Source organism: Sus scrofa, chromosome 2 (genome assembly GCF_000003025.6).
Source record: "Sus scrofa isolate TJ Tabasco breed Duroc chromosome 2, Sscrofa11.1, whole genome shotgun sequence".
Lineage (NCBI taxonomy): Eukaryota > Metazoa > Chordata > Mammalia > Artiodactyla > Suidae > Sus > Sus scrofa.
In genome coordinates, this window is record NC_010444.4 from 40,621,908 (window position 1) to 40,634,594 (window position 12,687).

The 12,687-nt window shown below is 40.0% G+C and overlaps 1 protein-coding gene across 4 annotated transcripts in view; it reads left to right on the forward strand.

Moving 5' to 3' along the window:
• The window catches only part of UEVLD (UEV and lactate/malate dehyrogenase domains), a 54,616-nt gene that overhangs the window by 4,822 nt on the left and 37,107 nt on the right, over window positions 1-12,687 (forward strand). For 2 of the 4 annotated variants that reach the window (XR_002341551.1, XM_013994493.2), the window contains exons 2-4: window positions 473-557; window positions 6,054-6,119; window positions 11,287-11,450. Coding sequence is in view for 2 of the 4 variants with exons in the window: in XM_013994493.2 (XP_013849947.2) it covers window positions 473-557; window positions 6,054-6,119; window positions 11,287-11,450 (315 nt within the window). In the remaining 2 variants the exon portion in view is untranslated. The remainder of the gene's footprint in view (window positions 1-472; window positions 558-6,053; window positions 6,120-11,286; window positions 11,451-12,687) is intronic. The other 2 variants (XM_021083261.1, XM_021083262.1) reach the window with 2 other exon arrangements.

Below are 12,687 nucleotides of genomic sequence, written 5' to 3' on the forward strand. Positions count from 1 at the left end.
GTAGTTCAGTCAACCTGACTACAAACCCTTGCATACTTTCTCTTCTCCCTTCGAAAACCAGTTACAGTACTAGAAAGGGAATTCAGGGTGTATCAAGTGAATGAGGTATTTAGCAATAGGAGCTGGATCTTAAACAGTGGTGATTGGTGTGCTACATCTGCCCTGTTTCTTAAGCCTTCAGGAAGTATTTGGAAGCAATTTGATATAGTAATTAAAGGCGCAGGCGCAGCAGCGTTTGGACTTCACTAATCAACTTGCTCTCTAACTCAGCAAGTTATTTTGATTCTCTAGCTTTTATTTTCATCTTCTGTAAAGTAGAGCAGTTATAAGCCCTACCTATTTCATAAGATCGTTATCAAAAGGATTAAATCGGATAACTATTCATAGTGCATAGTAAGTATTTAGTTAAATATTGATTTGTAATTGTTCTTTTGCTTATAGTCTTATTCCATGTTCATTTTTCTCTTTCCAGTACAAGTTCAGGGATCTAACTGTGGAAGAACTAAAGAATGTAAATGTGTTTTTCCCACATTTCAGATATTCCATGGATACCTATGGTAAGAATTGTGTCCTCTAGTTTTTGCTGCATTATTTAAGCTATTCTTTGTTCCTAGAAAGAACAAATCTGTTATAGAACACATTTGTTGTAATTCTCATTTCTATGAGATCCTACTCTATAGCACTGGGAACTGTATCTAGTCACTTATGACGGAGCATGATAATGTGAGAAAAAACAATGTGTGTACATGTATGTGTGACTGGGTCACCTTGCTGTACAGGAGAAAATTGATAGAATGCTGTAAACCAGCTATAATGAAAAAAAAATCATTAAAATAAAAAAATTCTAATTTCTCTCTTTTATCCCCTGATTTTTTTTTTTTTTTTTTTTTTAAGGGCTGCACCTGCAGCATATGGAAATTCCCAGGCCAGGGGTCAAACTGGAGCTGCAGCTGCCAGCCTACACCACAGCCACAGCAACAGGGAAACCAAGCTGCATCAGTGACCTACGTTGTGGCAACACCAGATCCTTAACCCCCTGAGCAAGGCCGGAGATCAAACCCAAACTCATGGATACTAGTCATGTTCTTAGCCCTCTGAGCCACAGTGGGAACTCCCTTTATCCCCTGATTTTGAGCTGCACTTTATGACCGTTATGACCTGTAGTTTTTGAGGGAATTTAAGTTAATGAAATTTCTTTAAAAAACAATTTTTTTTTGGCGTTACCATAGTGGCACAGCGGAAACGAATCTGACTAGGAACCATGAGGTTGTGAATTCGATCTCTGGCCTTGCTCAGTGGGTTAAGGTTCCAGGGTTGCTGTGAACTGTGGTGTAGGTTGCAGATTCGGCTTGGATCTGGCGTTGCTGTGGCTCTGGAATAGGCCAGTGGCTACAGCTCCAAGTAGACCCCTAGCCTGGGAACCTTCGTATGCCGCCTGTGCGGCCCTAAAAAAAAAAAAAAAAAAAAAAACTTTTCTTATGGTTGATTTACAACATTCTGTCAATTTCTGTTGTAAGTTAATGAAATTTCTGTTGTATTAGTTTTCTATTGCTATTGTAACAGATTAGCATAAATGTAGTGGCTTAAAACTGCACAAGTTTACTATCTTATAGTTTTGTGGGCTAGAAGCCTGACATAGGTCTTTGTAGTTTAGAAGCATTGGCATGTCTTAGTTCCAGTTTCTGGAGGCTCTGGGAAATAATCTATTTTCTTGCCTTTTTTAGTTTCTTTCTTTTTTTTTTTTTTTTTTTTTTTTTTTTTGTCTTTTGTTGTTGTTGTTGTTGTTGCTATTTCTTGGGCCGCTCCCGCGGCATATGGAGGTTCCCAGGCTAGGGGTTGAATCGGAGCTGTAGCCACCGGCCTACGCCAGAGCCACAGCAACATGGGATCCGAGCCGCGTCTGCAACCTACACCACAGCTCACGGCAACGCCGGATCGTCAACCCGCTGAGCAAGGGCAGGGACCGAACCTGCAACCTCATGGTTCCTAGTCGGATTCGTTAACCACTGCGCCATGACGGGAACTCCTCTTTTTTTTTTTTTTTTTTTTTTTGTCTTTTTAGGGCTGTACTGCGGCCTATAGAGGTTCCCAGGCTAGGGATCAAATTGGGGCTGTAGCTGCCGGCCTACGCCATAGCCACAACAAAGCCAGATCCTTAACCCACTTAGCAAGGCCAGGGATCAAACCCATGTCCTCATGGATACTAACTGGGTTTGTTAACCACTGAGCCACGATAGGAACTCTGCCTTTTTTTTAGTTTCTAAGTGTCACTCATATTCTTTGGCTTGAGGTCACCTTCCTCCATCTTCAAAGCTAGCATTATTGCATCTTCAACCATCCTTCTATAGTCAAATCTCCAGAGAAAAGGTTTTTTGCCTTTAAGAACCAACATTATTAGATTAGGCCCACTCTTAATAATACAGGGTAATTTCTCCATCTCAGGGTCCTTAACTTAATTGCAACTAAAAAGTTTCTTTGCCAAGTAAAGTAATATATGCACAGGTTCCAAGGATTAGGATACTGAACATCTTTTTTAAAAATTTTATTTTATTGAAGTAGAGTTGATTTACAATGTTGTGTTAATGATATTGGACATCTTTGGAAGCCATTGTTCTGCCTACCACATATGTGGTTGATAATAAATTAATCACAAAGTTTTATTTTTCACCTTCTATAGACGGTCTGGTTACCTGAAAAAGATTTTACCTTATCTTTCAAAATTTCTGACCACAACCCACACTTGGAAATACATTTTATATCATGATCCCATATGCACAACTAAAATATTATGCATACTTTGGCATTTTCTTTTCCATTCCATATCCATTAAAACTAAATGCTGATTGGGACTCACTACCTATGAACTGGTCAAAACACACAGTTTTGAAAAAGTTCTTTATTCTAATGGGTATGTATTATATTTGGAATTAGCTTGGGTTAAGAAAATATATCTAATTCAGATTCATATACTGGAAGTTTTGAGGAGTTACGGAAGTATTTCTTAGAAATAGCTAATTTTATGTGTGGAAGAAATGATTAGTTTCTGGCCCATCTATGTCTGGCCTCTCTTGGCTAGCACTGAGGTGTCTGGTGCTGCATAAATGCCTGGGATGGGATATTTAACAGCCATTATTTATTGAACGCCATGTATACTTCCAAATGTTTTATCTACATTATTTTATGTATTTTCTTACAACCAAAACTGTGAGGCATTATCATCTTCAAGAGGCTTCAGAGAGTTTAAATAACTTGTTTAAGGAAGTTCCTGTTGTGGCTCAGCAGTAATGAGGATGTGGGTTCGATCCCTGGCTTCGCTCATTGGGTTAAGGATCAGGTGTCGCTGTGGCTGTGGTGTAGATCACAGATGTAGCTCAGATCTCATGTTGCTGTGGCTGTGACATGGGCTGGCACCTGCAGCTCCAATTCAGCCTGTCACTGGGAACATCCATAAGCCGAGAGAGCGGCCCTAAAAAAAAATAATAATACTTGCTTTGATTACATAGCTAGTTAGTCGTTGAATTGCGGTTTTTACGGTTTTTACTCATGTCCATCTTACCCTCTGCTTGAATACTACTTGCTCTTTTACTGTGGCTTTTTTTTCTTACAGCTTTAAAGCTTTGTTATACCAGATAATTCTTATTTTTGTTTCCCTCATCTAGAGGAAATAAGCCCTGGTGCCATTCAACCCTCAAGCTATAGAATTAATATTGTCAGTATAATTTTATTATTGGAGACAATGTTAGTCATCTATTATAATCATTTCTCTTTTGGCTTTTTGAATAATTTGATTGGACACTGACTATTTATACCTATAGTTTCTCTACCATATTTCCAGGTTCCTCTGTGTCTTTGAGAAACAACCCCTGTTCCACTCCTCTTTCTAGTTTCTGCATGGAGTGATCCCTTTACCTATTGTTACCTTTCACTCGTATAGTTCAAGGTAAACATTAAGACTTATGTACACTTTTGGCCTTGAGCTTCTGTCAGCCTGGCTTTTCCTCTTCTCTCTGATGGGACATTATATCTATTTAGATTTTTTCTTCTACTGCTTAAATAGTGTGGTTAGTTACTGAGGTCCTAAAAGGACTACATTCCAAGGTAGTTTGAAACCAGATGTAGTATTTTCTGTATTCAGTTCAGAAATTAGGGCGTTAGGGACTTCCTGTTGTGGCACATCAGAAACGAATCCAACTAGTATCCATGAGGATGCAGGTTCAATCCCTGGCCTCGCTCAGTGGGTTGGGGATCCAGGTTTCTGTGAGCTGCAGTATAGGTCACAGATGCGGCTTGGATCCTGAGTTGCTGTGACTGTGGTGTAGGCCAGCAGCTGTAGCTGCAACTCAACCCCTAACCTAGAACTTCCATATGCTTTGGGTGCAGCCCTAAAGAAACAAAAAAAAAGAAAACCAAAAAAAAAAAAAGAAATTGGGGCATTAATTCCCCATCAGTGTGTCCCAGTTATTTATGGGTAAGTTGAAATTTCAGGGATGTGAAGAAACCAAAATAAATTAGCTTTCAAAAATAAAGTTTTTTTATTCCTATAATAAAAGTTATAATCTGATATCTGAAAGTGATTGTAACTGATTTTATTTTATTTTATTATTTATTTATTTATTTTTGTCTTTTTGCCTTTTCTAGGGCCGCTCCCGTGGCATATGGAGGTTCCCAGGCTAGGGGTCGAATCGGAGCTGTAGCCACTGGCCTACGCCAGAGCCACAGCAACGCGGGATCCGAGCTGCGTCTGTGACCTCACCGCAGCTCAGGGCAACGCCGGATCATTAACCCACTGAGCAAGGGCAGGGACAGAACCCGAAACCTCATGGTTCCTAGTCGGATTCGTTAGCCACTGCGCCATGACAGGAACTCCTGTAACTGATTTTACATGTGACAATTATTTGATAATGTCCTCAAATTTTATAATCCTTTACTTAAGAGTTTTCATATTATCTCATTTAATCCTTATGACAACTTTATGATACAGTCTTTATTTTATAGATTTTATTTTTTCATTATTATTTTTTTAGGGCCATATGGAGGTTCCCAGGTGAGGGGTCGAATCGTAGCTGTTGCTGCCAGCCAATGCCACAGCCACAGCAATGCCAGATCCGAGCCACATCTGTGACTTACACCACAGCTCACAGCAACGCTGGGTTTTTAACCCATTGAGCGAGGCCAGGGATAGAACCTACATCCTCATGCTAGTCATATTCATTTCCGCTAAGCCTCAACGGGAACTCCTAGATTTTATATCTTTATTTTATAGACGATGAAACTGAAGGGCAAAGAGATTAAAGTAACCAAAAATGACATGTCTCTGTCGATGAAAATAATAATCAATCTGAACAGAAGTGGAAAAGACTTTTATTCAAGCCAAACTGAGGCTTATAGCCAAGGAAACATCCTCTCAGCTTCCAAAGAAGCACAGTTTTCAGCACAGCTTTATATCAGTCAGAACAAAGAACACCAAGCATGACCGGGGTGCATTTCCTTCAGGGTTTCAAAAAAAGACAGATGAGCATGCACACAGTGAGTCAGTGTGGCCTTGGCACCTGTGAAGGGAGCTTTATCATTGAAGTAGCGCTGGCACTGATGTGCCAGGGAGGGTGGCATTTATCTCTTAGCTTCAAAACAGACATTCTTTACTACTGAACAATGCACCCTTTTCTTTAGTGGTTAGAGCAGATGTACAGTGTTATGTTTAATCGGCCACAAAACATTTTTGTTAGCATAAAGTTAGATCATGAATAAGCTGGGATGACTTCCCCGTACCTCAATAGGTGAAAGTTTCTCCCATCACCTCTAAGTAGGGAAAGTGGGCCTAGAACTTGGGATTTCAGTATCAAAGTCCCGTTTTCTTTCAACTACCTGCTCTACTTTCCAAAAGAACATCATCTAGTAATTTCCCCTTGTTCACACACTTACTAACTCCTAGCCGACGGTATTTAGTAATGATGTATGTTTCTGTAGGTTTGTGTGTGCGCACAGATACTTTAATACAGTTCTTCCTACTTCTGATTGCACATTTTGGGGCTATTTTTTTTTTTTTCTTCCAGTTTTCAAAGATAGTTCCCAGAAAGACCTGCTGAATTTCAGTGGCACTATTCCTGTGATGTATCAGGGTAAGTGTGAAAGTTATGAAATTGTGGGAATTTTTTAAAAGAGCAGTTTTATATAAGAGCTTCTGTTTGCTTAGTTCCATAACATTCTCAAAGTTGTTTTCACAATATGATATGTTTTCACAATATGATATGATCTATCCTGAACCACCTTGGGTCTAGCAGAAAGTTGTCCCAGTTAAGGAAGGCCATCAGATTCAGTTCAGTTCAACAGATGTTTATTTACCAAGTGTCAGCTATGTGCCCACTACTCTGCTAGGTTTTGAGGTCCGGAGGCAAGCAAGTCAGACCGAGGCCTGTTTTTGTGGAGCATTATCTCTGCTTTCCACAGCATACTGTGCAGATCCCACCCTTTTCTCCATTACATCAATGTTTTGTTCTCCTCCTTTTATATGAGGTAGCATTATCCCCATTCTGTAGGTGAAACTGAACCCTGGTCATGTGGTTTACCTAAGCCCACATAGCCAGTATCAGGCTGGAAGTTAAAACCCCAAGAGAAAAATTTTAAAACACAGAGACCACTGGGAGTTCCCGTCTCGTGGCTCAGAGGTAGCAAATCTGACTAGTATCCGTGAGGACTCGGGTTCGACCCCTGGCCTCGCTCAGTGGGTTAAGGATCCAGTGTTGCTGTGAGCTGTGGTGTAGGTCACAGACATGGCTCAGGTCTGGCATGGCTGTAGCCGTGGTGTAGGCCAGCAGTTGCAGCTCCGATTCGAGCCCTAGCCTGGGAAGCTCTATATGCCGCAGGTGCGGGCCTAAAAAGCAAAACAAAAACAAAAACAACCCACCAAAAAAAGTGCACAGAGGCCATTAAAGCTCAAAGAAAGCAACATATTTTCAGGTGACCTGAGAGGTCAAAATAGCTAAGTGTCCAAAATGGAAAAAAAAACAAAACAAAACAAAAATCACTAACTTCCCTGTACTTCCTATTTGTCTAGACCTACTTCTTTCAATGTTCAAGTGAACTAACCTGTCAGATGGGTGTTATAGAAGGTTGCTTATCTGGTATGATTTGAAGAACACCAGTGAAACATTGATTCCAATAAATTTCTTTGAAGCGGTGCTTGAAATTCCACCATTAAAAGTCCATTCTTCTTTTATTTTATTATTATTTTTTTTGTCTTTTTGCCATTTCTTGGGCCACTCCCATGGCATATGGAGGTTCCCAGGCTAGGGGTCTAATCAGAGCCTTAGCCACCAGCCTACACCAGAGCCACAGCAACGCGGGATCCGAGCCGCGTCTGCAACCTATACCACAGCTCACTGGCAACGCCACTGAGCAAGGCCAGGGATCGAACCTGCAACCTCATGGTTCCTAGTCAGATTCGTTAACCACTATGCCACGACGGGAACTCCAAAAAATCCTATTCCTCTTTTAAAATATAAGTAATCTCAGAAGCAGTAGCATCCAAATTCACTAATACACAGTGCTGTGCTTATAGAATATACTTGGTAAATATTTGTTGAATGATTGAATTAGTTTATTTGATTACTGACTGACGAGTTTAGGAATAAATGAATTTACTGGGCACTGCAAAAGGGCTGAGGAGGATCTGGAAATCAAAGGGAGAGAGAGCAGTGGAGTTTGCCATCTCTTACAAAGCACTCACCACTGTATGATGGGAGCTCATTGTCCAACAGACACCAAAAAGCTATGTTTGGGGGGACTTTTTTCAAAGTAAGTGTTTCATTATGGTAGTTCCTAGACTGTTACAAACCCTCCTTAATTTCTTCATTTCCCCTCCACCGCAATCCACCATGATGACTTATTGCTGGAGTTACACTCATGTTTTATTCTGCTTCTGTTAATGTCCAACTATGACACCTGTTTGGCACAGAAACTTCTTAGGAATTTAGCTTGATGTTTATGAATAGAAGTGTGTTTGGAGGTGAAAGTAGGTAGCAGTGGGCTCTGAAAAAATTGCAGTGAAGTTGGCAAAACAGGTAGAGAGTGAATTTTTATTTTCTTTCTTGGCTTCTCCCCTTCCAAGCCCTCAGAGTGTTTTCTGGCTGCCTAGAGAACTTTACTCAGGCCTAATTCCTATTACTTGTGTTCTGCTTTTTTTTCTTTTTTGGCTTTTTAGGGCCGCACCTGCAGCATATGGAAGTTCCCAAGTTAAGGGTCAAATTGGAGCTGCAGCTTCCCGTCTAACCACAGCCACAGCAACATAGGATCAGAGCTGCATTACATCAATGTTTTGTTCTCCTCCCTTTATATGAGGTAGCATTATCCTTATATAACGCCAGGTCCTTAACCCACTGACCAAGGCCAGGGATTGAACCTGCATTCTCATGGATACTAGTTGGATTCGTTACTCCTGAGCCACAGTGGGAACTCCAGTGTTCTGCATTTATCATGGTTAGATGTTAGTGAGAGAGAGAGAGAGAATTTTTACCACCCCAGTGATTGATTGATTGATTGACTGATTTGATAGTTCTTACCTACCCCAATGACTTCAAAGGTGGTCGCATGTTGATAGAGGGACTTAGGAATTTAAGTGAATCATTGCTCAGTAGCATTCAGTTTCTAGAACAGTGTGGGGAGGTAACAGGAGAGCATAAAGGTTATCTTAAGAGGCTACTCATTGTCACTGTGCATCTTCTTAGAGCCGTGGAGTCAGGTCATTGATTCTTGCGCTGGTACTAATTCCAAGGTAGCAATGATACCTGCAGTACTTTTTTTTTTTTTTTTTTTTTTTTTTTGCAGTACACTTTTTCCCTTTTGCTTTTGACTAGAATTATATCAACTCATTGTGATGCACACTAGTTATTTTCTCCTGATCAGAAGGTCAGAATGTATTTTCTCTCTCATCTGTTAAGATGGGCCATTAATAGAGCCTAACTCTAGTAGAACTGTGAGGATTAAGTTCCCTAAACAAAGCTCTTGGCATAGTTCCTGGCACATAGTAAGTACCTAATAAATGTTGGTCAGTATTTGTCTGCTTATGTTACTTTCTTTTAGTTACTAGTTTTGTTAGTATAATAATAATAAATGTCCATGCTAAAAAAATTTAAGCAATCCAGATTTAGTTAACCTTATATCTAACCTCGCACCCAGGTTAACACCCATGCAGTTAAGCCTATAGCTAACCTATTCCCCAGGTGAATCTTCTGCTGATATTGCCTTGTGGATACCTGCAGAAATTTTCTGGTTTATTTTTTATCCCTCCAAGATTGTATCAAGGCTGTGATGACACTTTTTCTTCATCCATACATTCTTTAGAGATGTGTATCATTGGAGTTCCCGTCGTGGCTCAGTGGTTAACGAACCCGACTAAGAACCACGAGGTTGCGGGTTCGATCCCTGGCCTTGCTCAGTGGGTTAAGGATCTGGCGTTGCCATGAGCTGTGGTGTAGGTTGCAGATGTGGCTCGGATCCCTCGTTGCTGTGGCTGTGGCGTAGGCCGACAGCTACAGCTCTGATTAGACCCCTAGCCTGGGAACCTCCATATGCCGCAGAAGCGGCCCTAGAAAAGGCAAAAAGACAAAAAAAAAATAAATAAATAAATAAATGTATATCATTAAGATGATATCATCTGAACTTTATTTACAGCTAACTTAAATTATGTCTTTATTTATATAATTACTTTAAATCTGAGGACTCTACCAGGAATTCTGACTCTTAAGTTCCTCAAGTGTTTCTAATATGCAGATAGCCGAATATCGGTGCATAAGGCAGGAGGAAGCAAGATGAAAAAAGTAGAGGATTTCCTTAGTAAGAAAAAGGTTGCAGTGGAGAAGAGAACTTTTTATTTGTACCTTGTTTATTTCCAAAATGTGTTTGAGGTAAATTGCAAAAATCACCAACCCATCAATGCTTTTCTAAGCATTTTACATACCTCAACTAATTTCATCTCACAACAGTCCTGTGAGGTAGGAGCTTTTATTATTCCCATTTTATAGAGGAAGGAATTGAGGTACAGGAAGGTTAAAGAACGTTTGCCTAAAATCTGTAGCTAGTAATGTGTGGATTAATAGGATTTGAACCAATGCATTCTTGCTCCTGAGCAGTCGTGTTTTTAAATACAGTGAAAGACATATGCAGAGTTCCCATTGTGGCTCAGCGGGTTTGATCCCTGGCCTCACTCAGTGGGTTAAGGATTTGGTGTTCTTGTGAGCTGTGGTGTAGGGCACAGATGCGGCTCGGATCCCATGTTGCTGCAGCTGTGGCATAGGCCAGCAGCTGTAGCTCCTATTCGACCCCTAGCATGGGAACCTCCATATGCCGCAGGCGCAGCCCTAAAAAGACATATGAAATAAGACTATGAAATCAGAAATAAATACCGAAAGATACAGTAGAATGGCTAAGGTAATTGATCAGATTTCTAGATTAATTTTAAGGTTAGTTTTGGGACTTATATTAAGATTAGCTTTGGGCTTCTTGCAAATCAAAGCAGTCATAGATTTGGCTCTCTGTAGATATGACATACATGGTTACATTGTACATGCCATGGAAGAGCTTTCACTCAGGTTCCTATCTCAGTACAGTGAAGTGCAAGAACCATTGGACAAGGGGACTGTTGAGGTTATTTTAAGCTCCGAGTTCTATATATCTAACCCAGCTTGTGTGTTATAGTATCTGCAGTTAATGAGCAATTTCCAGGCCGGTATCAAATTCATCTTTCATTTATTTATTCAGTCATTCATTCTTATTTATACAAGAAAATTTTATTGTTGAGCAGCCAGAATGTTAGGCACTATATTTGTTGTAGGGAACATGGAAATGAATAATACATAATTGTCTTCAAAAGTTTACAATGTAAAAGGAGAGATTGACTTGTAGGCAAATGTTTTCAATGAAGAATACATATAAAAATAGAGGTGTCCACTACATTTCAAGAAAGGTGCAGTAGGTCTGCTTGGGTGGAGCAAAGAAGGTTATGTAGAGAAGGTGTTGTATTCCATATTCCTAGCACAGTAGGTCCTATAAATATTTATTGAATTGAATTGAATGAACTGGCCATTATCTTGATTAATTTTCCTCAAATGTTATGCTGGTGCTTTAATGGGGACATTTCTAATGTGAGAGTGAATTAAAATAGGGAAATCAGCCTCAATTTACATAAATCCTATCTCTGTAAACTTGCCTACATGTCTTAATGCTACCTAGCTATACCATAAATACAATGTTCATTATTGTTTGAAGATGTGTTTATTTTGTCTCAAATAGGTAATACATATAACATACCAATTCGTTTATGGATTTTGGATTCTCACCCTTTTGCTCCCCCCATTTGCTTCTTAAAGCCAACTGCAAATATGGGAATCTCAGTTGGAAAACATGTGGATGCTCAAGGCAGAATATACTTGCCCTATCTCCAAAACTGGAGCCACGTAAGATTGATTTGAATTTTCTTTTAAAAGCTTTTATTTTTCTGAAAGTTTATCTTTGATCCTAATGATACAAATAAATTACTGAATTTTATTTCAGTGGTATTTTTCATATGGTCTTTAAAAGTAATTTGAAACTGTGCTCTCTCTGGGGTCACCCAAGTCCCAGAACCCTGATGACAACAGCCTGAATGAAGCTGCTCTCTCTAGGTCTGGGACCCAACCATTACTTGCTCTGTGTCTTTTTATAGTCATTTACTGTTTTTTGTTTTTATTTTGTCTTTTTAGGGCCATGCCTGCGGTATGTGGGGGTTCCCAGGCTGGGGGTCGAATTGGAGCTATAGCTGTGGGCTTACACCACAGCATAGCAATGCCAGATCCAAGCCTCAACTGCAGTCTACACCACAGCTCACAGCAACGCAGGATCCTTAACCCATTGAGCAAGGCCAGGGATTGAACCCCATCCTCATGGATACTAGTCAGGTTCGTTACTGCTGAGCCACGATGGGAACTCCTGTTACATACTTTTTTCAAACTGAACTTTAAGTTTTAAAAACTAACTCACAATGATGCATGTAACTGTAGTTTATGTGTTTTACAAGTCCTTACATTATGGATTTTTATATCCTGCATTTTCACCTATCATACTAGGCATTTTTACATATTACACAATATTTTCAAAACTCATGGTTTTTGGAGTTCCCTTATGGTGCAGTGGCTTATGGATGTGGTGTTTTCATTTCAGTCCCTTGGATGGCTTTTGCGGCATGAGTTTTGATCCCTGACTTGGGAACTTCCTTGTGCTATGGTTGCGGCCAAAAAATACAAAAACCCCTCATGCTTTTTTGTTTGTTTGTTTGTCTTTTTAGGGCTATACCTGCGGCATATGGAAGTTCCCAGGCTAGGGGTTAAATTGGATCTGCAGCTGCCAGTCTACACCACAGCCACAGCAACGCGAGATCTGAGCCACATTTGCGACCTACACCACAGCTCACAGCAACACTGGATACCTAACCCACTGAGCGAGGCCAGGGATTGAACCTGTGTCCTTATGGATACTAGTCAGATTCGTTACTACTGAGCTACAACTCCCCCCACATGGTTTTTAATGGTTACCTGATGATCCAGCATTAGGATTTTGAATGGTGTATTTATAAATTGCTCTGTTAGAAATTTAATGAAAAAAATTAATGATGAACATCCTTAAATGTATGTAAATGTTTGTGTATATCTTTTTTTT